This window comes from Dendrobium catenatum, unplaced genomic scaffold (genome assembly GCF_001605985.2).
Source record: "Dendrobium catenatum unplaced genomic scaffold, ASM160598v2 fragScaff_scaffold_1284, whole genome shotgun sequence".
Lineage (NCBI taxonomy): Eukaryota > Viridiplantae > Streptophyta > Magnoliopsida > Asparagales > Orchidaceae > Dendrobium > Dendrobium catenatum.
The window spans coordinates 1,102,194-1,128,351 of record NW_021319746.1 but is presented as its reverse complement, the minus strand read 5'-3'; the positions used below and the strand labels follow the sequence as shown (position 1 = coordinate 1,128,351).

The following is a 26,158-nucleotide window of genomic DNA, read 5'->3' as shown; positions in this document are numbered from 1 at the left end:
ATAAATTTAAAAGACAACCAATCCAAATTTTGATCAGATAAATAAATAAATATCAAGTCATTTTAGATGCCATATTTTACTTAATTACACTCTCCATTACATTGATATTTTTTAATGCATTTGAAATTTCTACAATGGTCAATTATTTTCCAATCAAGGAGTCATGATTAGACAAAAAATGATAATATATTCTCTAAATATCTACGACAAATCAATTCCAAATTAACGAAGAATTGCACCATTTGCAGTATTAAATAAGCAATTCTCATATTACACATGATGTTCATCATTTTACTTCAAGTGAGAGGAGAACATTGTACTTAGTAATTCTCATGAGAGAAATTATTCTGTGCGGACATCGAACCATTCGGAGGCAAATGTAAACCCTAAACATCACTCGGTGCATAGCCACAATACACAACAAAAAAATGACATGATGTATTCTGATTCGCCTCCGGACGACGTCCATATCCGCACAAAATAATTTATCATTGTTGTCATGATTCATGAATAAGGCGATCTAACAATAGAACTACATAGCCATTGCTCAGTGAAACTTTTATTGCGGGTACTTCCCCTCCCATTCAATTATCTGTTGTTTATGCTGCTAACAATGTTCAAGATAGGAAAGTTCTCTGGGATGACCTTCGTAAACTGGTTCCATCGGATGATCAGCCTTGGATCATCCTTGGTGATTTCAATTGCTGTAGATTTGACTATGAGAAGGTCGGGGGTATACCATGTAATTCTAGCTCTTTTGGTGAGCTTAACAACTGTATTTTTGATTGCGAAGTTCAGGATCTGGCTTCTATTGGGCTCCTTTTTACTTGGTTCAATCATAGGATTGATAACCCGATTCATATTAAGTTGGATAGGGTGTTGGTTAACCCGGCTCTTCTGAATCTATTTCATTCTGCTTAATACAAAGTCGCCCCTCCTGGTGGTTATGATCACTCTCCTCTCATTTTCTTTAACAATTCCTCCTTAACTCCTAAGGCTATGTTTTTGTTTAAGAATTACTGGGTGAAATTTGAGGTGTTCTGGGATGAAGTATTTAAAGCTTTTGATAGGCCGCACACTGGAAGTCCAATTTCTTCCTTTTATCATTGTCTTAGGCTTCTGAAGAATTCCATTAAAGGAAAGAATTGGGTTTCAGCTAATTAAATTTCTACTGCTGTCAAAGAGTTACAGGGACAACAACTTTCCATTTTAGATTATCTACAATCGCTTCCTTTGTGCCCTTCTCTTAACAGCAATCTCAAAAGGGTTAATGATTATCTATCCTCTTTACAATCTGCTTGGTCTCCTCTTGGATAAATCAACGTGTTAAAGCTTACTGGTTAACTAAAGGGGAGGATGATTTGGGCTTCTTGTATGCCAAGATTAAAGCAAGGAACAATTATAACATCATCAGAGAGATTCACATGCCACCATCTATGAAGCTATCTTAAATCATTTTAAACTGTTGTTTAATTCCCCCACTTCGGGTTTGTGGGAGAGCGATACTCTTCCTGTGGGAAAGTTGGTTCCGTCTGAGCTTCTGCCTTCTCTTACTATGCCATTTTCTGATGAAGATATCAAGAAAGCTTTCTTCTCTGGTAAAACTTCTGCGACTCCTGGGCCAAACGGTTTTACCTATGATTTTTATGAAGACTTGGGTTTTTCTAGGGCCCCAAGTTTGTAAAGCTGTTAGGAGTTTCTTTTCTACGGGCTTCATGCCTAGAGCCACTAAGGCTACTGCCATTGCTCTTATCCCCAAAATTCAACATGCCTCTCACATTTCTGATTACCGTCCTATCTCCTTATGCAACATGTTTTACAAGGTGGTGGCTAAATTAATTGCTAATAGGTTGAAGGTTGTTCTTCCTTCTATTATTCAAGAAAATCAAGCGGGTTTCATTTCATCTCAGAGCTCTTCTGATAATATCATTCTAGCTACTAAAATGTTAAGAGATTTCAAAGATGGTAGCAATCTTTTCTGTGATAAGCTAGATGTTAAGAAAGCTTTTGATTCCCTTTCTAGGGACTTTCTCATTCACAGGTTGAAGCTCAAAGGGTTTCTGGATCTCTTCATTAAGTGGATTAAGGGGTGTATTACTGATGTTTTCTTCTCTATCTGTATTAATGGTTCTCTGGAGGAGTTTTTCCATTCTACTTCCGGGCTTAGGCAAGGCTGCCCTCTATCCCCGTTGTTATTTTGTATTGCCATGGATGCTCTTTCTACTTCCCTTGCCTCTCCTAGTTTTAAAGGCATTAACTGCAATGGAGTGGACATTAATCATCTCATGTATGCGGATGATCTCTTAGTTTTTGGTAGAGCTAATGTGGATAATGCTAGAATTTTGAAAGATATTTTAACACATTTTGGGGAAGCCTCTAACCTCCATATCAATCCCAATAAAAGTTCTATTATGTTCTCCAAAGATGCTACCTCTGCTAGTTGTTTGGCAGATTATCTGGGTATTCACCATATCAGTATCTTCTTGACTTACTTAGGGATTCATATCTCTACCAAGAGGCTTAAATTCAGTCATTTTCAACCCCTTATGAATAGGATTTCTGACCTCTTTGCGGGCAGGAAGGTCAAATTTTTATCCTTTGCTGGTAGATTGCAATATCTGAAATTTGCTATTGCTAATACTATTGTATATTGGGTTCGTGGGTCTATTATACCGAAAGCTTGCCATTCTTTCATCTCTAAAATCTGCTCTAAGTTTCTGCTGCATGGGAATATCAATGATAGGAAGCTTCACCTTATTGCCTGGGGCAATATTACTAAACCTAAGAAGTTTGGGGGTCTTGGGATTCTTTCTTTTGATGCTTATTATTATGCTGTTGCTTGCTCTTTCATTTGGAGACTGTATCATTTCCCCTCTTTGGCGGGTTCTTGGTTGAGGGCTAAATATGAATCTCCTTTTAAATCCCCTCCTATTACTGCTTCTAGGTTTCGGAAGGAAATTTGCGGTGTGGCTCTTAAAATTAGGCTCATTCTCTCATTCTTCGTTGGCGGTAACTGCAAGTTTTCATTCAAGTGGGATCCTTGGTTTGGTGGCAATCTGTTGGGGGAGATTTGCAATGATGCTAGGCTTAATGCTAAGGAGGTTTGTAATTTTACTGATCTTGGTAATTGGTTGTTTCCCGATTTTCTTCCTCCTTCTTTGTTCTCTGCTGTTTGCAACATTGGTATTGGGGAGAACTCTTTTATCACCTGGGACGGGTCTATCAATCCTAAATTTAAGCATTTTAGTGGGCACTTTTACTCTGATTGGAGGAGGTTGTTTGGCACAGGTTTATTTGGCATAAGAATGGCTCTTTGAAGTTCAACTGTTATGCTTGGATGACAATTACTAATAAACTTAAGAGTGCTGATGTGCTTATTCGTAGGGGATTGTCGGCTTCCCCTAACTACTCTTTCTGCTCTCTCATGCTTGAATCTCATCTCCACATGTTCTTTGAATGTGACTATACTTTTACTGTGCTTATGTTAGTTTTGCCGGTTTTTGATAGTTTTTTGTTTAGGCCCAATTTACTTCAAACTTATGATTTTCTGGACACTCAATTCTCTGCAATTTATGAGAAAAACTTTTGTTTCTCTATCATTGCTTATATTGTTTACCATCTGTGGAGGGAGAGAAACAACAGACGTTTCTCTAATGCTTGGTTGGCTCCTTCTGTGCTTGCCAACAACATCACTATGATTATTCTGAGGAAGACTGACAAATTAAAAAATGCTGATGGGCTTAAACAGAAATTCTCTTTTCTCTTCTGATTTCCTTTTTGGGTTCAATTGGTTGGAAGCAAACCGAAGGAAGTAGATTACTTGGACGATGATGACCTGGGAGCACTTGGCTGCTGATGGTTCCCCTTGGATGGCCCAGTTCCTGTTTGTTTGTTGGTTTTTGTTGAGCTGTGGCAACCAGAGCCGTTACCTTCTTGTTCATTACTTGCCCTTGAATGGCCAAGTTCAATTTTGGGGTGGCTTTTCGGATTGCTGTGGCAATCGGGGTTGACCTTTGTTATATTTTTATAAATTTTCTATAATAATTGTTAATGTTTAACCCCACAGTGCAATTCAGTATTGAGAAGGATACTATCACATAGCACAAATGTGCGGGAAAAGACTTAAAATGTACATAAATAATAACAATTGATAGTGCCATTTAGAATAAGGGAAATAATTCTAAGTAGGGCCGAAGAAAGAAGCAGAAGAGTGAAATATTACGATGCCTTGTGATTGCCAGGAAGAATATGGCTGATGAGGTGTCCTAAATCTGACCTTTAAAGTAGTCAAAATTGAATATAGATAATAATTTACATTCAGGAATTTTCTTCCTTTCTTTTTCTTCTAATGAACCATCAGGGATTAGGCAGACTGAAACCTGATAAAATCAAAAGAAACATAAATGTCACTTACTGCATAAATAAAAAAAATAAACTATAGGAGTATTTACAAATATCACAAAAATTTTAAGTATATGCATTCCGGATATTTACTTTTTAAGTGATCCTACTCATATTGCAACCAATGTCCAAGTAGTTTGGCCAGTAGTAGGTCAAGAAATATTGAATGGGGATGTTGTGGGAGATGGCTTCCGAGGAATACAAATAATCCCTGTTTTTTTTTTTTTTTTCAGATTTGGCGAGCATCCGGAATCACTAGTGAATTACAACTCTATTGTACCGCAATTGGTGCATTGGTCTTTGCATCGTTAATGCTTTTTGCTGGTTGGTTCCATTATCACAAAGCCGCTCCCAAATTGGCTTGGTTCCAAGATGTAGAATCTATGTTGAATCACCACTTAGCGGGGTTACTAGGACTTGGGTCTCTTTCTTGGGCGGGACACCAAATTTTTGTACTAGAAAACTGTTTTAAAAAACAGCAAAAAAGCTATCACAAACAAAACATAAATCACATCAAAAATATATTAATAATAAATTTCATACCCGTATTTCTATACGTATGTTTTGATGCAATTTAAATATTAAAGTGATATATAAATAAACATAAAAAATTGAGTTAGATATGTAAAAATTTAAGAATTTTGTGGTATGCATATAAATCACCCAAAATTTTATTATTGCATAATATGGAAAAAGAAACTCACTATGAATAGGAAAGCAAAATGTTTACTAGAGGATTTTCATAGCAATAGAAGATATATATAAAAAAAAAGATTCTAACCAGACCACATAATGATGAATTGAACATAGAATATTACCTTAAAAATTAGCATTGGCCTAGTAGTTTGATCCATAATTTAGGTTATAAAGCAGCTCCCTTCGACCTTCACCGCCCATCATATAACCGAATTGATGAACCCGAGATTGTAACCGCTCATCACTATCGACGTCTAACTCACGAGAGCATCGTCTTCGGACCTTCTTAAGCATCTCCTTTGAGGGTGTGAATCCTGCATCAACCTGGCAGTGACAAGGTAGCAACCATGATGATGAAAATGGAATAAAATATGTATTGAGATGGATACGTGCGGTCACAAGACCGTCTGGAGACAAATCAGGATGCATCACGTCACTCAGTACACAGTATCGGTACACATCAAAAAAAGTGATGTGGGCTATCCTAATTCGCCTCCGGACGGTATCCTGTGACCGCACATAATAATTTCTCATTGAGATGAGTTGTACTTCAATTACATTTATTTTGAGATGACTGTAATATGAATATTAGTGAAAACTTGCAGCATACCATTTCATCTATCACAAGAAGAGCAGCTTTGGGATCTCGGTTGGCAAGATGTGCATCCACAAGCAATGTATATGTTGTGGCATTAGGTTTGACGCTCAAACTGACTAAATGCTCAAAAACTTTACAAGCCTCTGATGTCTGTCACAAGAATAAAGTTGAAAATTGCATAAATTAGAAGTAATTATAATATTTAGAGGAAAATCTAGTGAAAGAATATTGTATGAAAGATACCTTTTTAACTTTTCCAAATGCGCACATGAGAGCATTGTATGAATGTATATCAGGTGTTAATCCAATCTTTTCAGCTATTGCCTCAAACGTCTCATATGCCCGGTCGAGATCCCATATGTTAGCACAACCTAATACAACACAATTGAGAGCAGCAACCGACTTGTAAGGAGGATCTGAATTACTTAAATTCTCCAACTGAACATAAACCTGTGATGTAATTAAGCAAGCAGCAGAAAAATTATAGAAAGACCAGTATAACATGAAACCAAAAATAAATTGACTAAAGTTACAATACCTAAAATATTACTATACCAGCCAAAATAATACAAGAAAAGTGATCTCTTCAATCTTGTATGTTGCATCGATATAAAGGCTATGTGTGAGAGGATTAATTATTATATGCGGACGTCGAATGCCGTCTGAAGACCAATCAAAATATGTCACGTCACCTCTTGCTCGGTACCGTAACTCGGTACTGCTGAAGTAGCGCATTCTGATTGATCTCCGGACGTCGTTCTGCGTCCGGTCTCCGCACAAAATAATTTCACATGTGAGAGAGGCATATTCAATCAGGAAAAACTTTAAAAAGCCAATACTATAGTTCCAATAAGGCTAAGAGTTTGATTCGGAGATTGAAGATCCCACCAAAAGTAGAATGCTTTTTGCTAGAATCGAATTTGAGTTATATTACGATGGACTGAATAAAGCTTGGACTGAGTTGGACTTGAATTGAATGGAGCTAACTCAAATCAGATTGAAGTGTTCGAACATGTAGTAGAAGCATTTAATTATACTTGCATTAATGCATATCTCATGAATGCAGCTTTTATATGCATATATGCATGAATGGATGGATGGATGGATGTAACCAAAATATGTTTTAGGAGAAAAAAACTTGATCTAAAAAGCACATGAATTATCAGCTTGAATAGACAAAAAAAAGACCTGGCTTGAATCAAAATTAGAGAGCTAGGCCAAATCAAGATTGAATAGAACCATCAGATTTGGATTGCAAACGACAGAATGACTTCAAGACCTGATCGTTTCCAAACCAATCCTTTATGATGCGCAGAATAATATGAAGTAAATTTACGGCACAAAAATTTCATGACAAAGAATAAAAGTACCATAATATTCGTATTTTTTAAACAAATAAAAAGAAAAAACATTAAAATGCATAAAAGCATAACTAGACTAGCAAAAGAACCAAAGCACACAGTAGTACAACTTAATTATACATTTTGCAAGAGATATGAGCTGACAAGCATGAAAAAAGAATCGAACTACAAACGGACCAAAATCATACCGAGTCCAAAGTTGAGAATCCATTCTTGCAGCAAGCAGTAACCAACGGGCCTAAAGAAGTAAAAGGAGAAAACAACTCATTATCAACATCCTCAGAGTTCCCATAGGTTGTTTCGAGCTCATTCAGAGTACTAAAAGCACGTTGCAGATTTCCTAGGGACGAATATGCATAAATTTTTGCAAGATAAGTCTCTGGATTTGGTGCCCTCTTTTGGCGAAGAGAGCGCTTCAGTATAGACCAAGAAGCATCTATAAGAGTAGAATCAAACGTTCTGCCTGCAGTAGCAAGGGCTGAAGCTACCAATCCTTCATCCACGGAAAGAAGAATAGGAGGGCGTGCATTCTCACCACGAGCTATCCAACGAGCCAAAAATTCCAAGGCAAAGAAAGCAAGTTTACTATGATCCGCTTGCATTGCAACGTCTGCAATGTAGTTGCACAGTTTCCAAGTCGGAGATAAGGCTTTGTTTTGATCGGTTGTCTGAGAATTTCCAGTGGAAACTAATCAGCACGAAGAACAAAGCGTTCAAAAACTTGCAGGAAATACTAAGAAACATGAAAAACTCTTTTTTGGCCGAATCTTTCTATGTTAATGAAACTCAATACATACCTTGCATTTTTCTATAATTAAAGCTAATGTGTCCAACTTCCCAGTGCTAACACAGCTTTGTACATATTCTGTAAATACACTTGATGAGAGCATGAAGCCAGATTTGAGAAGCATTTCCAAGTATTTCAATGCAGAATCAATTTGATTCTTCAAGAGTAGAAGACCAATAACCAAATTGTAAGATTCATCATCCGGCATACAACCGGTTAGCAGCATCCTGATGTCAAAGCAAATAGAAAATCATTAGAAGGGTGGAAGTGACAGATTGGAAAGAAAAGTTGGAAGAAAGCCTTCATTTTCTAACGACCTTCGTGTTATTCTATTTTTGTTCAACATTTATAAATAGCATAAGAAAACCTGAAACTGAGTATACGCATTGGGGAATAAATGACAAATTGCAAATCATGCAAATATTTGATTTCATAATAAATTAAAGATCTTACAATAGCAAATAAATCTAATAAGAATTGAGAAAAAATACTTAATTAGTGGAATCATAATAGCATATGCAACTGGGTCTAAGATTTCAGTAACAACAACAAATAACAGCAACAAATGAGTGTCCAAACAGAAATTTGCGCAATGTGGAGAAAGAGAATCAAAAGAATGTTTTTTTTATGACATTTGAATTTAATGGATAACTCCTAAAGTTTTTGCATTGTGTCCCTACTACTCCTAAAGTTGAATATGATTAGAAGAAAAACTACAATTTTTCAATCATATTTCAGAAATGAGAAGAAGCTTTGCAAACAAAAGTTTGCCTTAGATCACATGAATTTGAAACATAAACAACATCCACAATCATGCAAAGTAGCATTAGCAGTTAAAACTATTATTTCCACTATTTTGAAAACCGGACCGGACCGGCCGGTTCAACCTGTTCAACTGTGAACTAGTCTGGTGGCCGGTCCGATCGAGCTTCAGAACCAGCTCTGCATCGGACCGGATCAAACCGGATAGAACCGGCGGTTCAACCGTTGAACCAGTCCGGGCTGGAAAGAACCGACCGGTTTATAAAAAAATTGTATTTCTATTTTAATTAAAATTCTAGAAACATATTTTAGTTTATTAAATTTTCTTAAACTTTTATAAAATATTTTTATTAAATATGATTATTAATTCATCATAATATATGAAAGTTATCTTAAATACGTCACATAATTTATTTTGCAAAGGAGTGTACTTCTCACTTTATAAAGGGTTCAAGGAAACATCCTCAAACTCCCCCTATGATGATGTGTATATTATATTAAGTATTATTCTTATAAATATATTATTCTTAAATGATATTTATATGTATAAAATTTTATTATATATTTTAAAATTTTATAAATATTATTAAATGCTCATATACTTATATTATATGATTTTTATTTTATTAAAATTTAATAATATTATTATTTATTACGTCATCCGGTTCGACCCCGATTCGACCGGTCGAACCGTGAACCTCTCCCTCTTCCGGTTCGTTGTCCGGTCTGGTTTTCACAAACTTGATTATTTCACTCTAAAATGTTTAATTATGACTCAACTAGCTATGTATGATAATACAATCTAATATAATGTGCTGCTCATAGTCATAGATGTACCTCGTGTTATTTTGGATAGATCTTACTTGCACGATTTAGATGTTACTCTTTTTTGGAGGTCAAATTCATATTTTTTAGGGTAAATGCAATAGAGTAATCTTGAAACCTACAGGTAAAGCTGAGCATGCAAAAAAATAAAGCAACTCCAGACAAGTGAATGAGTTATTGCATATACTAATTAAACATATATTTGAGAAAAGAGTACGCAAGGAATGTCTAAAAATGTGTTAGACCGATCCAGCCGGTTCCGCGTGGACTGGCCCAGTGGAACAGAGGCAGAAGAGTCCACCTCTTTCTGTAGGCGTGATCCGACTGCCGATCCTCACAGAGCCATTTAGGAAGATTTTTTAAGGGAGTTTAGGAGGAAAATTGAATGTAAGGACTGTTTAGATATTTCCTTTTGAATTGTATGCATTAATTTTTTTATTTTTATTTCTTTTTTTTTTTCTTTTTTGAATTGTATGCATTAAACAGTTTGTTTTTATAGGGTTAGGGCATCTTGAATTTGGCTGAAATTTGAGATCTCTTAATTTGTCTTGGGCTCTAGCGGCGTCTAGTGATTGAGAGAGAGAGATCCTTCTCTCGAATTAAGGATCACTTGTATCTTGTTTGTTTTTCTTCCGTTAACTGATTTTTGCATTAAAATCTATTGTTTTCCCTGATTTTCATTGGAGTTGGGAAGAGTTTTCTCTCTGTTTTTCCAAAGATTGATAGGAAATATTTGCAATCTAGAAGTGTTTCCTATCAAAATGTTAATTAAATATTAGTTGATTTTAAAGATTTTTATTCAGACAAACTTCTTAATGAATAAACATCATTAAGAAGCATATAATATGTTATTAATTTAGTTCATAGTCATCATTATCTAGATTACCTAATTATTAGATGAATCCTAGCATAATAAACATAAGAGATAAGTTAATGAGTTACTTAAAAGGGATTGATCATAAAGGGCAAGAATTCATGCATCGTACCTTCTTTACTTGCAGCTAAGAAAGATAGTATTTGGTGAATGTGTGTAAGCAATAGAGTCATTAACAAAATCATCATAAAATATAAATTTTACATGCCTTGTTTAGATGATGTGCTAGATATAATGAGTATTGTAATATTTTCTAAAAATGATTTAAGAAGCGGCTATCATCATATTAGAATAAGGGAATGTGACAAGTGAAATGTTATTTTTAAAATCAAATATGCATTATAGAATTAACCAAGGCACCTTGTACCTTCATAATAATAAAGAACCATATCTTACGACCTTTTATTGGAATGTTTCTTATTGATCAATTCATGATAATTTAATTTATAAGAACTATAAATTGATTCTAATAAGATTAAAGCGATGAATAATTGGTCAAAATCTATTAATACATATGAAATTCAAAATTTTCATGATTTGGCTACTTTTATAGATGAATCTTAAAAGATTTGATATTATTACGACTCCAATTAAAAATGGTATAAATCTATTAACCATGCTCTTATTGATATTTAAAAAAAAAGACTTAATAATGTATATGATCATAAGCTGCTCACTTTTAATAAAAAAACTTATGATTTCTTGTGACGCATCTAGCGTTGTATTGGATTAGTGTTGAGTGAAGAACATCTTATTGCATTCTACAGTAAAATATTGATTGAAGCTAAAAATAATAATTTAAATATGATAGAAAACCCTATCTTGTTGTACAAGATCTTCGTTGTTAGAGATACTATTTATTAGCGAAAGAGCTTCTATTATATTCTGACCATCAAAGCTTTAAATATTTGAGTTCCTAAAAGAAGTTGGAATATAGATATACTATGTGGGTTGAATTTTTATAGGAATATTCTTATGTATTCAAGTATTGTGTTAGAATTGAGAATAAAGTACTGCATGCTTAGAAGTTTTTGCAATTTTACATGCAATGCAGATTAAGGTGACTAATTTTGATTATATATATAAGAAAGGTATATTACTTGTGAGGATTTCGATAAGATTTATCAAACTTAAATAATAATTTCTCAGTTAAGCAAAAACTACATAACAAATATGTTTATTTATTCAACGGTATACATCTTTGTATTCTTGTTTCATCACCCAGAGATTTTCTAATTTTATGACAATATGTTGGGAGTGTTGCTAAAATTTTGGTAGGGATAAGATAATTACAATAACAAAGGATGGGTATTTTTGGCCAAGCCAAAAATAATATATAAAACATATTGTCTAAAAATATAAGATTTATAAAATTGCTAATGCATCTCACATGACCAAACTGTGTTTTTTTTTAATCAAGAATCAATCAATTATTTTTTTAAAACACTTGAGAAGAAAATGGGAATATAAATTAGGTTTCAACTAATTTTCATCCACAAACTTATGGAAAAATGTAGTAAACAAAATATTAGAAGACATGTTATGTTGTCGGATAAAAAATCATGGATGGGATTTGACACTGTGACTTAATTAGCAGGAAATTTGTCTATTAATAGGTTTTTGGCACGATTCTATTTGAAATTGTCATAAGGTATCAACCCAGAAAGCCTATAGATATTATTAATCATCCTATAGAGCCTAAGCTCTAGTAGATTCGCAAAGTATTAAGTATATACACAATTTGCATGAGGATATTTGAAAAAAGCTGGCTACTATGCTAATTACAAGTTTTCTGCTAATGTGAACAAAATATATGTGTAATCAAACTTGATGATAAAATCATGGTGCATTTAAATCCAAAAAAAACTTCTATCAATGACCTTTAAGAATTGAATGTGATGAAGTCAAGACCATTTAAAATTTTACAACATATTAGAACTAATGCCTCTAAATTAAAAATTATAAAAATAATATTATTAATCGAATTTTAAATGTAGCTAACTTGATCTTATTTCATGTGTCTACAATCAATTCCTTGGAATTTTCTCTCTTTCCACCATTTCCATGTGTGTCCACATCCAATCGGACCAATCCTCCATCAGATACTTCCATAGAATTTGTTCTTGAGGCTATTCAAGAAGGTATGATTGAATTTACTGTTGATGGTATATTCCAAAAATATCTCGTGACCTAACAAACATTACTACTATAAAACCAACTCAAAGAATAAGATTTTGGATGCTTTGTAGTGGCTAGCCAATTTTCTCAACCAAACCTTCAAGGATGAAGTTTTTTTTTTCACTACATATATCCAAAACAGCTTTGACGAAGGCAGATTTACTGATGTGATGCAAGTTTGGAGTTACAGAAGATTATAAAGAGAATTTACTAAAAGTTTGACCGTTATAAAATTATGCGTCAATTCCAAGTTAGTTACAAGAATTTTCAGTATTTCACATGCTAAGGCAAAGAGTTGTATGAAGATTAATCAAGACAATTTAATCAAATACAAAGGCGAAGTAATGTAAGAGCTTAACACACAAATCCAAAAGTTAATAAGGAGTTGTTCACTTTGAGGATTTACTCTCTTCCCTACGAATCTAGGTTGAGCGGAGAAAGATCGTCCACACTAGAAATAAGGTAGCCATTAGGAAGGACGAGCTGAGGAACGTCATTGTTGGGAAGTTAGTCGGAGGCGGAGGTGGTGCGGGTGGATAACCGTTGATGATCCACTCATAGTCCGAGAATTGATCGTCGATGACGTCCACGAGGGTGGGGAATATTCGGTTTAAGTAGTCTTCCACGGTGTTGTCAAAACCAAACCCGACGTCGAAGAATGGTGATCGAACGATGTGGATGTCTCCGTAGGTGTCGAGTACGAATCCACTATCAACTTCGGGATCCGCCATGCATCATTTGCATGTAGGTGAGAGAGCACGCTAAGGAAACCCAAAGAGAGGAAAGGTGGTGGACGGCTTTGAGAGGTGGAGAGGAGAGTGCAATTTCTTGGTAGAGAATAGGCTAGGTTGGGGGTGGAAAGGTTTAGATCTAAATCTGAAATTATTCTCATATTTTAGTAATTTAGGAGAGAACTAATTTGAAATTAGATCCCAAAATTGATTGCAATTAATGCCTTGATGGAGGATTAATGGGAGGGAGCCATGTAAGGGGACTGGCGGTAGGGAGAGAAAGAGAGGAGACAGGAGAGAGGTTTAAAATAAAACTGAAATTAATTTCAGTTTTAGAGAGTTTGGAAGGAAAATATTTTGAAATCAATTTGGATTTCAAACATGGATGAGGGAGTTAATGTGCAATCAATGGGGACAAATGAGGTAGCAACTAGGAAGGACGAGCCGAGGAACGTTGTTGTTGGGAAGGTAGTCGGAGGCGAAGGTGGCGCGGGTGGATGACCGTTGATGGTCCACTCGTAGTCCGAGAATTGATCGTCGATGACGTCCACGAGGGTGGGGAATATTCGGTTCAAGTAGTCTTCCACGATGTTGTCAAAACCAAACCCGACATCGAAGAATGGTGATCGAACAATGTGGATGTCTCCGTAGGTGTCGAGTACGAATCCACAATCAACTTCGGGATCCACCATGCATCATTTGCATGTAGTTGAGAGAGCACGCTAAGAAAACCCAAAGAGAGGAAAGGTGGTGGACGGCTTTGAGAGGTGGAGAGGAGAGGTGCGATTTCTTGGTAGAGAATAGGCTAGGTTGGGGGTGGAAAGGTTTAGATCTAAATCTGAAATTATTTTCAGATTTTAGTAATTTAGGAGAGAACTAATTTGAAATTAGATCCCAAAATTGATTGCAATTAATGCCTTGATGGAGGATTAATGGGAGGGAGCCATGTAAGGGGACCGGCGGTAGGGAGAGAGAGAGGAGACAGGAGAGAGGTTTAAAATAAAACTGAAATCAATTTCAGTTTTAGAGAGTTTGGAAGGAAAATATTTTAAAATCAATTTGGATTTCAAACATGGATGAGGGAGTTAATGTGCAATCAATAGGGACCCATCATAGGGCCGGCGGTATCAAGGAGGAGGGAGGGGATTTGGGAGGATGAGGACGAGTTTCCAAATAGAGGATGATGACTAGGAAAGAAAATTTATTGAATCCAATTTAATTTAATTTGAAATTGAATTCAATCATAGAAACTTTCCTAAATTGGATTTCTTAATTTGGAAAGAATTTGAAATTCAAATTTCAAAGAAGGCTGGGGGAGAGAGGGGTGGTGGGCGGATGGGGGAAGGCCGGCAGCAAGGTAGCCGGCCGGTGGTGAAAAGGCAGCCGGCGGATTGGGGCTCCAAGGGGCGACGGCAACAGGGTGGGCTCGGATTCTTCAAGCTCTTGGGTTTGGATTGTTGTCTTTTATGGGGGAGGAGGTAAGAGACTAAGGATCGCAAGCCTCAACGATTCATCCAATATAACTCACAAAGAGATCTAGTAGAAATGAACTCACCAAGAGATCTAGGAGACACGAACTCACAAAGAGAACACAAGAGAAAATTTCATTCATCAAATCAATCATCCTCATACATGATAAGAGAGCCATATATATAGGCTTCCAAACGACAACTAACACAAAAGACTAGAATGCCCCTTGGGCTACAATAGCGACCAACTACCCATAAGGGAAAAAACGGAAAAACTGAAATAAAATGCTTAATACATAAAATGCTAATACACATAAGCATAAAAAATAAAGACTATCCATCATGGCCATCGATCTCCTGTGTCGCCTCTGATAAACGCGTCGAAACCTCTTGTCGATGTCCCCATCATTTACATAAACCTTGAGGTGGAAAATTCCTCTGTAGCTTCCTTAGCATTATCTGAATGCAACATCAGCATCAATGCATAATCTGCCTTTGTAACTTCAACTTCAATTACTTCTTCAGAAATAGCAATGAGGAATTTTTTATCCTTCCATTTCAGCCTCTTCTCTGAATATACAGTATAGCAATTATTGAGCAATGCCCTGCTTTTTACAATAACAACGCGATGATATGACATCTTGCTTCTCTACAGTTAGACCTTCAGTCCTCTCTTTCTTAAAAGTTGTAATCCCTGATTTTTTTCCAATCCAAAGAGAGATTTATTTCCTCAACTTCAAGAACTTTTATGGTAGCTTGAAGGACATTAATAACTAGAAAAGCTTCACTTGTGATTAGGATTTCATTAAGCCCTGTTACATGTTTCATAGATATGGATTTCCCATTAAATAGAATTTTTAAAACAATTATATGCTTTTAAAATTTATCGTCTACTCTTGCACATTTTTCTCATAATCCTGCGTCCAACTCTACCATCGAATCCACTTTCTTCTTCATGCATGAGGGTGCAAATTTTAGCTTTTAATAAGCTTTTAAACATTTTCCATGTCATCGTTAGTAGATCCTAATTTTTAAATTGTGAATTCCAATTTGCTAAAACATGAGAGGATAACTTCAAATAATCAAATACAATTTTTTTTCTCTCGGGATAATTATAAACCATTAAATACATTTTCATAAGCTCAACCCAAATGTTTACTATATCAATTTTGATGGTTTCATCAAAGTAAGGCAACCGTAACTTTGTGTTAGACAGGTCCAATCGGCCACTTCTATGGGTCTCGTTCAGGTTTGTAGCAGGAAGGGGGCAGCGGCAAAGGAAGGAGAGAGAGAGAGAGAGGGTGGGTCCACTTGATATTCAAATTCAAACTTGGAGCCAAATGAGGGGGCGGCATGGGCTTTTTTGTCTTTTGGCTCTATTGTTTAATTGCATGCCTTAAGTATGATGAAAATTAGGGTTAGGGTTATACTTGATTATTATTTCTCTTGGAGTTCTATTAGGTGTCTTGGGCTCTAGACTCATCGTCTAGAGATTGGGAGAGAATGATCATGCTCTCAAATTTAGGATCAATTGTATCTTTGATTTGTGCTTGCTTTGATTTGATTCCTATAATGGGAGTGTTTTCACCTAAGTTCTCGAGTTTTTCTCGGTGTTTTTACGAATTATTGTTAGGTTTTCTTGCGAACTCAAGTATTTCGCATTAGGGTTACTTGCAAACTCAAGTATTTCCTATCACGTTGTTTCTATCTTGAGGGATACTCTTCTCATCTTCTCTCCTTGATATATTCTCCTCTTTAGATATATATATATTTTCTACCCAAACAACTAGTGGTGGAGCAAATGATGGTGGTAATATAATGTCACCTTGGAAATAAGAGCTTCAATGGCAGCCATCAATGTAGTGATCTAATTAATCATTTGTTCTTTCAGACTATAAATAACTAAAATTGTCTATAATTTATCCTCAAAGTTACAAATGTTAGGCTTCATAAAAGTATCAAGGGATTCATTCACACACCTTAATTTAACAAGGAAAAAAAAATTCCTGCGTAGTATTTTGATTAACAAAAAAAAAACAATCCTAATATTGGTGGTACAAAAGACTCATGGAACTAGTAGGAGGACTTCTGGATTAATGATTTAGGATTTTGTGAATATATGGAAGGGCAATGGGTATTTTGCTACTATCCTAGCATAGATAGAGACAAATCACCATCTCTTGGGAATCATACACTACATCATTTGGATTTGATCATCCCTTGGAATTCATGCTACTAGAGGAAAGGGGAGGATTTGGATGGAAAAGCTTGGCTAAAACCTAGAGAGAAAGGGATGTTGAGGAGGAATTATTTTAACTGCTTCAAATTTAATTGATAAATCCTAAGGCCTAATATTTAGAGAAAAATAAAAGTCAATACAAATAAATCAACAATTCAAACTAAATGTACTAATTTAGGCATCTTATCATGAATATTCAACATCCATGTAAATTATGGCAAGTCGTTATCTAATTGATTCTTCCAATAAAGTGGTTGGTCATATCGGCGAAGCAGAGAATTTTGTGAAGAGATATTTGGAGTAATTTTCTTGATACTCTCGAATCTAATTTTAAGTAGCTAAATAAGCCTCTTTTCAATTTATATTTGCAAATTAATTCCCCTAACATTAATTCTACGAATTTTCTAGAGACTTCTAGATAATGCTTTGGGTCGAGGGTTTATTCAGATATTGCAATGAGGGGAGATTGAGTTACGACGATGTCTATTAGATGTGATCAAACAAAGCGAAAATTAGAGGGCAACAATCGTGAGGCAATTATATGACAATAACATTGCTAGCAGTCATCCTTTGTAGAAGTTGCATTCAATCAGGATTGGACAAATTGAGATGGAGAGTGAGTTGCAATGTAGGCGCGGTAGCGATGCAATCATGAATATACATATACGGGGCTTTAATAAAAAAATCATTCAAAGATAAGGTTACAAAATATATGAAAAAGCAAGTTCAATGAGAGGAACTAAGGAGAAGAGAGAAGAGAGAACCAACTTTAACTAATTAGGAGAGATGAGGAAGAATAGGAGAGGAATCTTAAATTTAAATTCATTCAATAATATTCCAAATACAAGCCTTATTTATAGTAATAGAGTAACAAAGATAAAGTAGAATAATGTAAAATCAAATCATCCAACATTAAACCAAATCCTAAAAAACAATTCAACGTTGAACTTAAGATGATAAAAAAGGACAACTCATCTTGATTTAAAAAAAAAATGAATCTAATAAATCCAAATACCTTAATTAAAAAAAATAAAGGTGAAATCTAAGTTAAAATAATACAGCAACATCAAGTCTTTATCCCACTACGCAGCTAAATGAATCCTTTTTCTCCATTGTGTCCGGTTAAGAGTCAAATTCTCATTTAGATCTAATAAAGAAAGGTCATTTCTAATATTTTCTAACCAAGTCTTTTTAGGGCTACCTCTAACTTTCTTTACATAGGCCAAATCTAATGCATCTACTCTCCTAACCGGGTCATCGGTCAACATCCTCATTTTTCTAGTTAGATATCAATAAATTACTCTTTACAACAATTCTTCAACAAACTTAACTTAACCTACAAGATCCCATCAAAACAAGCACGTTTCATACTGCAAACAGATTGGTGACCTCAGGTAAACAAGAAAAAAGTTGAAAATATCAAGTGCACTTTTTTCCTAAAAAAATTTGGATCATACTAGGAACCAGACAATAAGAAAACATTTATTAAAATTTGCTATCCTATATAAAATAATCAATATTATCATTAGCAAAACCTTCTACAACTAACTTTATTAAAAAAGTTTATGAACCAAAACTTTCACCCAACCCATCAAAAGTAACATCTGAAAAAGGGTCAGACGAGATACAGAGAAAGATAAATGTTTTCTATGGTGTAAGAGAACAAAAAAAAAGGCAATAGCCAAGTGCATTCCTAATGACATGTCGACACTCAATACATCTGAACTGTAAGCGGGCATTCCAATAGTTACTTCCCACAACAAGAGAACTGTAGTATCTACGAAGCTATCCAAGAGTTTGATAAGACGAATATGACATTCAAGTGAATAGAGAAACGGAAATCATAACAACAAAAGCAGACCCAAATAGCTGGCATAAGGCTAACGATGATGATGACCATGGCCACCATGATTATGAAATAATAAGCCAGCAACTGACTAGCTAATTGAAGGAAAACAAAAAATGATGATCTAACCGGTCAAGAAGCTTTGCGGCGGCCTCATATTCCCTTGCCTGATACATGGCCTTGAGCACCAAATTATACGATGCAGTGTTGGGTGAGATCTCGTATTCCTGCATCTGTGCGACAAGATCAAGCAGCTCACCGGCAGACGCTCCCATCATCAGATTAGCCCTCAAGTAATGATTGTAGAGGTTCACATCAGGCCTGTTTGGTTTCCCACTGGCGTCCAGCGACCTGATCCAGAATTCGAATAGCTGTTTCAAATCGGACCACCGCTGCGAAAGCATCCAATCTGCAAACACGGACATTAGGCTAGCCAAGTCCAACGTCTGCGAGAATGCCATTATGCGAGCGCTGGAGTGATCGAACCCAACCGGAACAAGCGAATGACCGCCGAGTGCTGCAGAACCAACACTAGGATTTCGCCAGTTCTCCTGGTAGAAGGGGCTTCCCGATGACGGATTGGGAGGAAGAGGGCTCGCTTCAGGAGGGATCTCTTGCAAATACGGCTCCTGAGAGAGGAATGGAAAGCCGGAGATAAGACGAATGAACGTAGGGCTTAGGGTTTTACAGTGGAAGAAGCTGGTCCTTGAGAGGATCGTCATCCTCACCGCCATTGACGAGCTCGAGCGTAAGCTGGATAGAGCTGTGACCGAGATGAAGCTAACTGAAGGTTGGTTAGGGTTTGGAATGTCTACGGTCGAGGAACGGCTCAGTCGCTGGAGATGGGTTCAGTTTGTGAAGAAATTGTTCTGTTCGGCATTGCGAGGCCTGACGGCCTCGGAATACTTGGCCATTTTTGCCATTGTAAACAGGTAAATTCTGCCAGGAAAATATACAAAAATTTTTGTGGGTGAAATTTATCATTTTGTATATATAATTATCATTTTTATATAATTACAGCTTAACAAGTAATACAACTTAAAAAAAAAATGTGGTGCAAAAAGGGAAGAGGAAGTAAAAGGAACGCATTAGAATTATTTGGATGAGTGAAAAATGAATGGAAGACTTTTTTTTTGACGTAAAGTAAATGCTAGTAAAAATTGTGATCTGGGTAGCCGGCAGTCAACGATGGGCGGTGGTCAGGTGCGGAGCAGTCGCCGTCTGCGGCGGAGTTGTGGCGGCTGCAGGGCGGTAGTGGCAACTAGCAGGGTGGCAGTGGCAACCAACGGGGCAACGGTGGCGGCCAAAGGCCGGCTATGGGGTGGCAATGGGGGCTGCCGACGAACAATGGCGGCAGGCAGCGAGCAGCAGGTGGCGGCAGAGACATTGGCTACCACGGGTGGTCAAGCAAGCACTTGAGCAATGTAAATCGTTTAAAGAATAAATATGCCTTGAACTAAATGAACTAAAATTAAATACACTGTATTTACTTTATTTTATCTTCGATTTACTTTTCATCAAACCAAATATTATTAAGGGTATAAGTGAGATGAGCTGACTCAAGCCCGACTCCTACTGAGCTCATGAATCGAGCTTATTGAGCTAGGAGCTCGAACTCATATATTAAACAAGACCAAATTCTAATTTGATTAAACTTAGATATTTCTTATATATAAAAAAGAAGCCAACAAGAAAAAGTGGGTGAATATTTCTTGTTTATCACTTGAATTTCTTTTTTAAGCTAATAGCCTTTTAAAAAGTATTAGTTAAAGTCACCAAACCAATTAGTCACACAAAAAGGCACTAATTATTTAATTTCTCAAAGAAGAGATAGGTAAAAAAAATATTAATTGAAGCTTGCTAAGAAGTTTGAGTTCATTGTTACTCAAGCTCAACTAAACTCATTTACAACCCTCATGCCTCCTCAACAATTTTTCCATACATCTCTTCATCTATGGTCATTAGCTAGATATTGTATTTAATTTGCAGACCTAATCTAAATTATTTATCATTAGTTTTATATATTTGTTAACAAGTATTTGTTTTGATGATTCTACTTCTCTACAAGAATGACTGGATTTGTGTAGAGTTTCTACAACAACAACAACATCAAGCCTTTATCCCACTACGTGGGGTCGGCTACATGAATCCTTTTTCTCCATTGTGTCCTATTAAAAGTCAAATTCTCGTTTAAATCTAATAAAGAAAGGTCATTCCTAATATTTTCTAACCAAGTCTTTTTAGGTCTACCCCTACCTTTCTTAACATAAGTCAAATCTAATACCTCTACTCTCCTAACCGGGTCATCGCAAGGCCGCCGTTTTATGTGACCAAACCATCTAAGGCGACTTTCTCTAATCTTATCTTCTACTGGAGCTACTCCAACCTTTTCACGTATATGCTCATTTCGTGTTGAGTTCTACTGGAGCTACTCCAACCGTACGTATATGCTCATTTTATATATTTATGTGTAGAGTTTCTCCAACTGGATAATAAAAAAGATACAACAATTTATTTTTTAATCAAAAAATATATTGATTAAACATATAAGTATATAACTTTAGGTTCAAAAGCTCACAACTTATGTTCATGTAGCTCACCATTACTCAGCTTGAATAAATACAACAACCTAACATATATATACTTGATGGCATCAAAATCTAACCTAAAATGACTAAGTTTAAGTCAAAATTTAAGGAAACTAGAAATACTAACATGAGTCTAAGCAAAGCTAATTGTATAGGGTGGCCTATAACAAGCAAGTAAGCCTAATTAGCAGTAATTATGTACAACATGTGATTCATTTTAGTTAGACACAGCCCTCTTAATATTTCTAAAGGGACTTACAATATCTATTTTTTTGCACTCAATTTATAACGTACATGTGACTAAATATTATCAAGAATAGAAGTTAACATAAAAGATATCCTCCTATATCAACCCCGCAAGGCCGTCTTGGGGAGACCAACTACTAGTGAGAAACAATCGGGTTGCTAATATCCTACCCATAAGTACACCTTTTGATAGGCTACTTTAAAGTTATCATTTGGATATCCCCAAGCAAACTGCATGCTCCAACCTAGTAGTTCATCATGAGACCAACCCCCGCTGCATAGTCTTCTAATCATAAGAACCTTTAGCAATAAAGTTTACCTCTCAGTTATTATTTCGTCACTTATTATCATAAGCCAGCAATCTCAACCTTTCGTGCTTCCTAGTCACTCTCGACTCTCAATAATAACTAATGCATCCATATTATACAATAATTTACCCAAGCCAATAACAATAATTTATTCCTCTCATATTACATAATAATCATCTCAAGCTGTGTACCTCAACCCTTTAATAAATGTTATATGCCTTCATTCTCTTAATTAACTATAGCTTGAAGTCTCCTCCATTTATTTTGCTTCCTTTCTTGTTCATCTCAACAAATCACTAAGAACTCAATTGACTCTTGGTCTACTCTGTCTAAGATACCACCATGAAACCATTGACATCATACCACTCAATCAAAGCATATTCTTCCCATATTCCATTAGGAGATGCTATAGATGCTCCATATAAAGTAGCCCGCTATAATCATGACACATGTCACATACCTTCCACATCTCAAAGTCATGATAAGAGTTATGTCAACACCATACGGATAGGTCAATCATAACCTTACAATTTTGTTCATTAGTCTAACATGCCTTCTATTCATCTGATCATACAATAATAACCACATAACACTTATTCAGTTTATATCTTGCCATGTGTACTTCATGTCACTTCATTGTAAATTACAGATCAACATCCTCTTATAAGGAAATAAAACTCATCTATGGTAACACAAGATTTTCATTTGATTTGCTTGGTTGAGTTGTGACCTTATATTTTGAAAAGGACTTGTTAGCTCATCCTCTTCTTTTTCATCATCTCTCACATACTAACACCACTTTATTGGATAAGCTGGATGCCCCTTTAATGTTGCGTATTTTGCCTATAGTTCAATATAAGTATTCAAAATAAAGTCTTATATTGCATTGTAATTGTTAAATACGAAAATTACAAACTTTGCATTCTATTTTATATTTTTATAATAATGTTGTGTTACACTTTCATTTGGAATCAAGTCAAATACTTATTTTTCAATATATCATAAATGCTACCCAAAGATGAGAACTCCTCGCTTCTACGCATATCAAAAATGTATGTGGATAGTTGGTGCTCTAGATACACAAGTTCAACTACTAAATTTTTTTTTGGATATCTCTGCAAGCTAAATTAATTTCCCCTTATCATAAACAGATAATAAGTTACTTAGATTAAGACATGAAACACAAAGAAACAATTTAGTACTATCTTCAATTAGCCTTGAATGTAGAAATCATGGTAGGAACATCAACTTTAAACACATTACAAAAACGTGAAACTTCATCTAATCAAGAAGCACATCCATTCTCTCTCATTATTTATAATCGTTGTTCGGAGACTTGCACCAATTTTATTGCATTCAAAATATCTTTATCTTTTCTCTATAATGCTTGTGATAATTTATTTGTAACACCAAAAATATCAATCATTAAGTGTATTGTAAGGATAAAATCAAAAGATTCTATAGCATCTATTAGAATGTTAGCATCGACAGAATGTTAATCATGAACCACATCTTCCTTGATAATTTCAAGCAATTCAATCACCGAAGCATACATTTTCATTAAATTAATTAACATATGAAAATATGAACCCAACGGGTGTCACCAGCTTGTTGTAAACTTGTCTCTTGATTCAAACCTCTACCACTGCTCAAGTCTCCCTTATTTAGTTGAAAATTTATTTAATAATGTTTGATGGCTCTAAGAGTATCAATCCTCTTATATGAAGCTCCAACATTATTTGCAATTCTTGAAGTGATCTCAAATAGATGCTTCATATTCTAATGATTTTTTGCTACAACCACTAATCAAATTGGAGCTGATGAGTAAATCAATGAACATAAAATATTTGAGGGTTATCATTAAGTATTAGTGCTTTAAAATCATGAAACTCCCCTCATATATTAGATGCCACATTATATCCTTGACCACAAATCTTATGCATGCTCAACGAGTATTTTGCAAGTAAACTTTCAATGGAAGCCTTCATAGCTATTGCATGAGTCGACACAACTTGTTTAATGCCTATGAACCTTTCAATAATTTGCCCCAATTTATTCGCATATCGCACTGCAATGACTAATTATTCTTTTATATAAACATCTCATGAGGATTCATCAACTATAATTGAGAAGTATGAGTCATCAATATCTTTTATAATATGAACTAAAATTTTGAGTAGTTGCAGCACAACAAATTTCTTCAATTATTTGACTCGGCTAACTCATCATTCCCACGAAATTATAATCCTTTTATGTAAGAGAAATCGAACACGAACCACTACTGCAGTCAACATGACTTTGTAATCTTTTTTGTTCTTCTCATCTTTACTTAACCATAAAGCAAGAAGATTATGATATTGACTCTTCATTAAATCTTCACATTTATGTATGACTTTGCTTTATACACTATTATACCCTCCAACCTGACTTAAAATATTTTTTTCTTCTTCCAATTTATGAACCCTTCCACAATAAATGAGTATCCACCACTTGGCCTTTAATAATTTGTTATTGGGGTTTGAATAGGTAGAAATAAAGACAAAAAATTATCATCTTCCTGCACGATGTACTTCAGCCAATCAATATATTCATCAAATAATTTTGGATTAAATATGCATGTAATATTTCCAACTAATGTTTGGGGAAAATGATGACTTCTTGGTTGATGAGGTCTCTTTAAAAGACAATCACTTCAAAATTTTATTTCTATCATTCACATCATAAGTCCAAATTGCAGGTCAAGTCCTGGATCAATTGGGAGATTGATAATATTAATCTCTACTCTTTCTTTCCTCTTTAAATAATGTTTCATCAACTTGGTGTCACTTTCCTTCTAAATAAAATATAGTTGAACTAAGTTAATAACGCATCAATTGTTTTATATTAAATGTTACTCAGTTTTTATTTTAATGACCATCTCAATAATGTCATGAATATAAAAATATTTGTAATGAAATATAGTTGGATAAAAAAAAATTTCACATATAGCTAAGGTTGGCCATCATAAGGATAAAATTAAAAATTTTATGTCAAAGTTCTATAAATACAAACAAGTTATGTAATCATAAAAATTGCTAATTAACTAATACATTTTTGGGGTATTTACATACATACCACTTTATTTCATGCAATTTACATGGCTAATATATACAACTTTAATATCACATGTCTATCATCCATAGAACAAATATGGGTGCATCATGCATGTAATGAAATATTAAAATTTATAGGTTGGTATGGATTGTAAGAATGAAATATAGGAGTGATATATTTGATATTAAAATTTTATATGATTGGTAGGAATGTAATATTAAAATTTTTTATGTTAGATATATAAATAGCATAAAATAAAGTGTTATGTATGTAAATCACCATACTTACACGTCAGCACTAAAATACTTTTCTATGAACAAAAAAATTACAAAAAAATTGTTGGAGACATGCATTTAAGTTTTATTGGTGACATAAATTGAGATATCATAAGGAAAAATTAGAATAAAATAAAAGCTAATATTCTTAAGCAATCAATCACTCATAATAACGATGATGTGAAATACTATTTTTTTATTTTAATATTTTAAATATTGCATAGAAATAATAAAATTATATAACTCATTTCATTTGTTGGTTGGAAATTTTAAATATTAATTAAAAGATTTTGAATTCAAAGCTATTTGGTCCGGTGACCGGACGTAGAGCTACGTTCGGTGAACGCTGAGAAGGCGCCACGTAGCAGACACAAAACAACGGACCCGACCGGCGAATAGTGGGTATGTCGCACGTGCTTTTTTTAAATCCATGACAACCCGGTATTGGTAGGTATTGCTCGGTATGTCTAGGTATTTGTCGATTTTGTTCGACAATAACGAGAAATACCATTATGTGAAGATAAATACCGAGCAATACCGAACAATACCGAGTTTTTCTAGAAAAACTCGGTATTGCTTGGTATTGGTCTTCACAGAGCGGTATTTCTCGTTGTTGTCAAGCAATACATAGCAATACCGAGCAAATACCGAGTAATACCTAGCAATACGCGAACATAGCATTCTCGGGTTCCGTTCTGGGTCAAGTTGTCGGGCCGCGCGGTAAAGAGTAAGAGCACGTGACGCGATCTCAGTGGTGACCGCACGTAGAGCTACGTCCGGTCACCTGACCTAATAATTGTTCCAGTATTTGATGTGCTTACGAATTTATTTTAATTGACTTAAATATTAAAAAAAATTAACATGTAAATACAGATGTTTGA

At 35.0% G+C, this 26,158-nt stretch overlaps 1 protein-coding gene across 2 annotated transcripts; it reads right to left on the bottom strand.

The window, feature by feature from the left end:
* Positions 1–4,078: 4,078 nt before the first annotated feature.
* Positions 4,079–19,676, bottom strand: LOC110113262 (pentatricopeptide repeat-containing protein At1g26460, mitochondrial). Of its 2 annotated transcripts, none has more exons than XM_020845760.2 (7): positions 18,897–19,676; positions 7,854–8,070; positions 7,245–7,724; positions 5,939–6,145; positions 5,708–5,845; positions 5,220–5,421; positions 4,079–4,379 (listed from the first exon to the last, which is right to left on the bottom strand). In XM_020845760.2, the coding sequence occupies exons 1-6, from the start codon at positions 19,499–19,501 to the stop codon at positions 5,239–5,241; spliced, it is 1,830 nt and encodes a 609-aa protein (XP_020701419.1). In that variant the 5' UTR covers positions 19,502–19,676; the 3' UTR covers positions 4,079–4,379; positions 5,220–5,238. The 2 variants fall into 2 exon arrangements, with proteins under 2 accessions (XP_020701419.1, XP_028555260.1); XM_028699427.1 differs by lacking the exon at positions 4,079–4,379 and adding an exon at positions 4,468–4,864.
* Between the last annotated feature and the right edge of the window lie 6,482 nt (positions 19,677–26,158).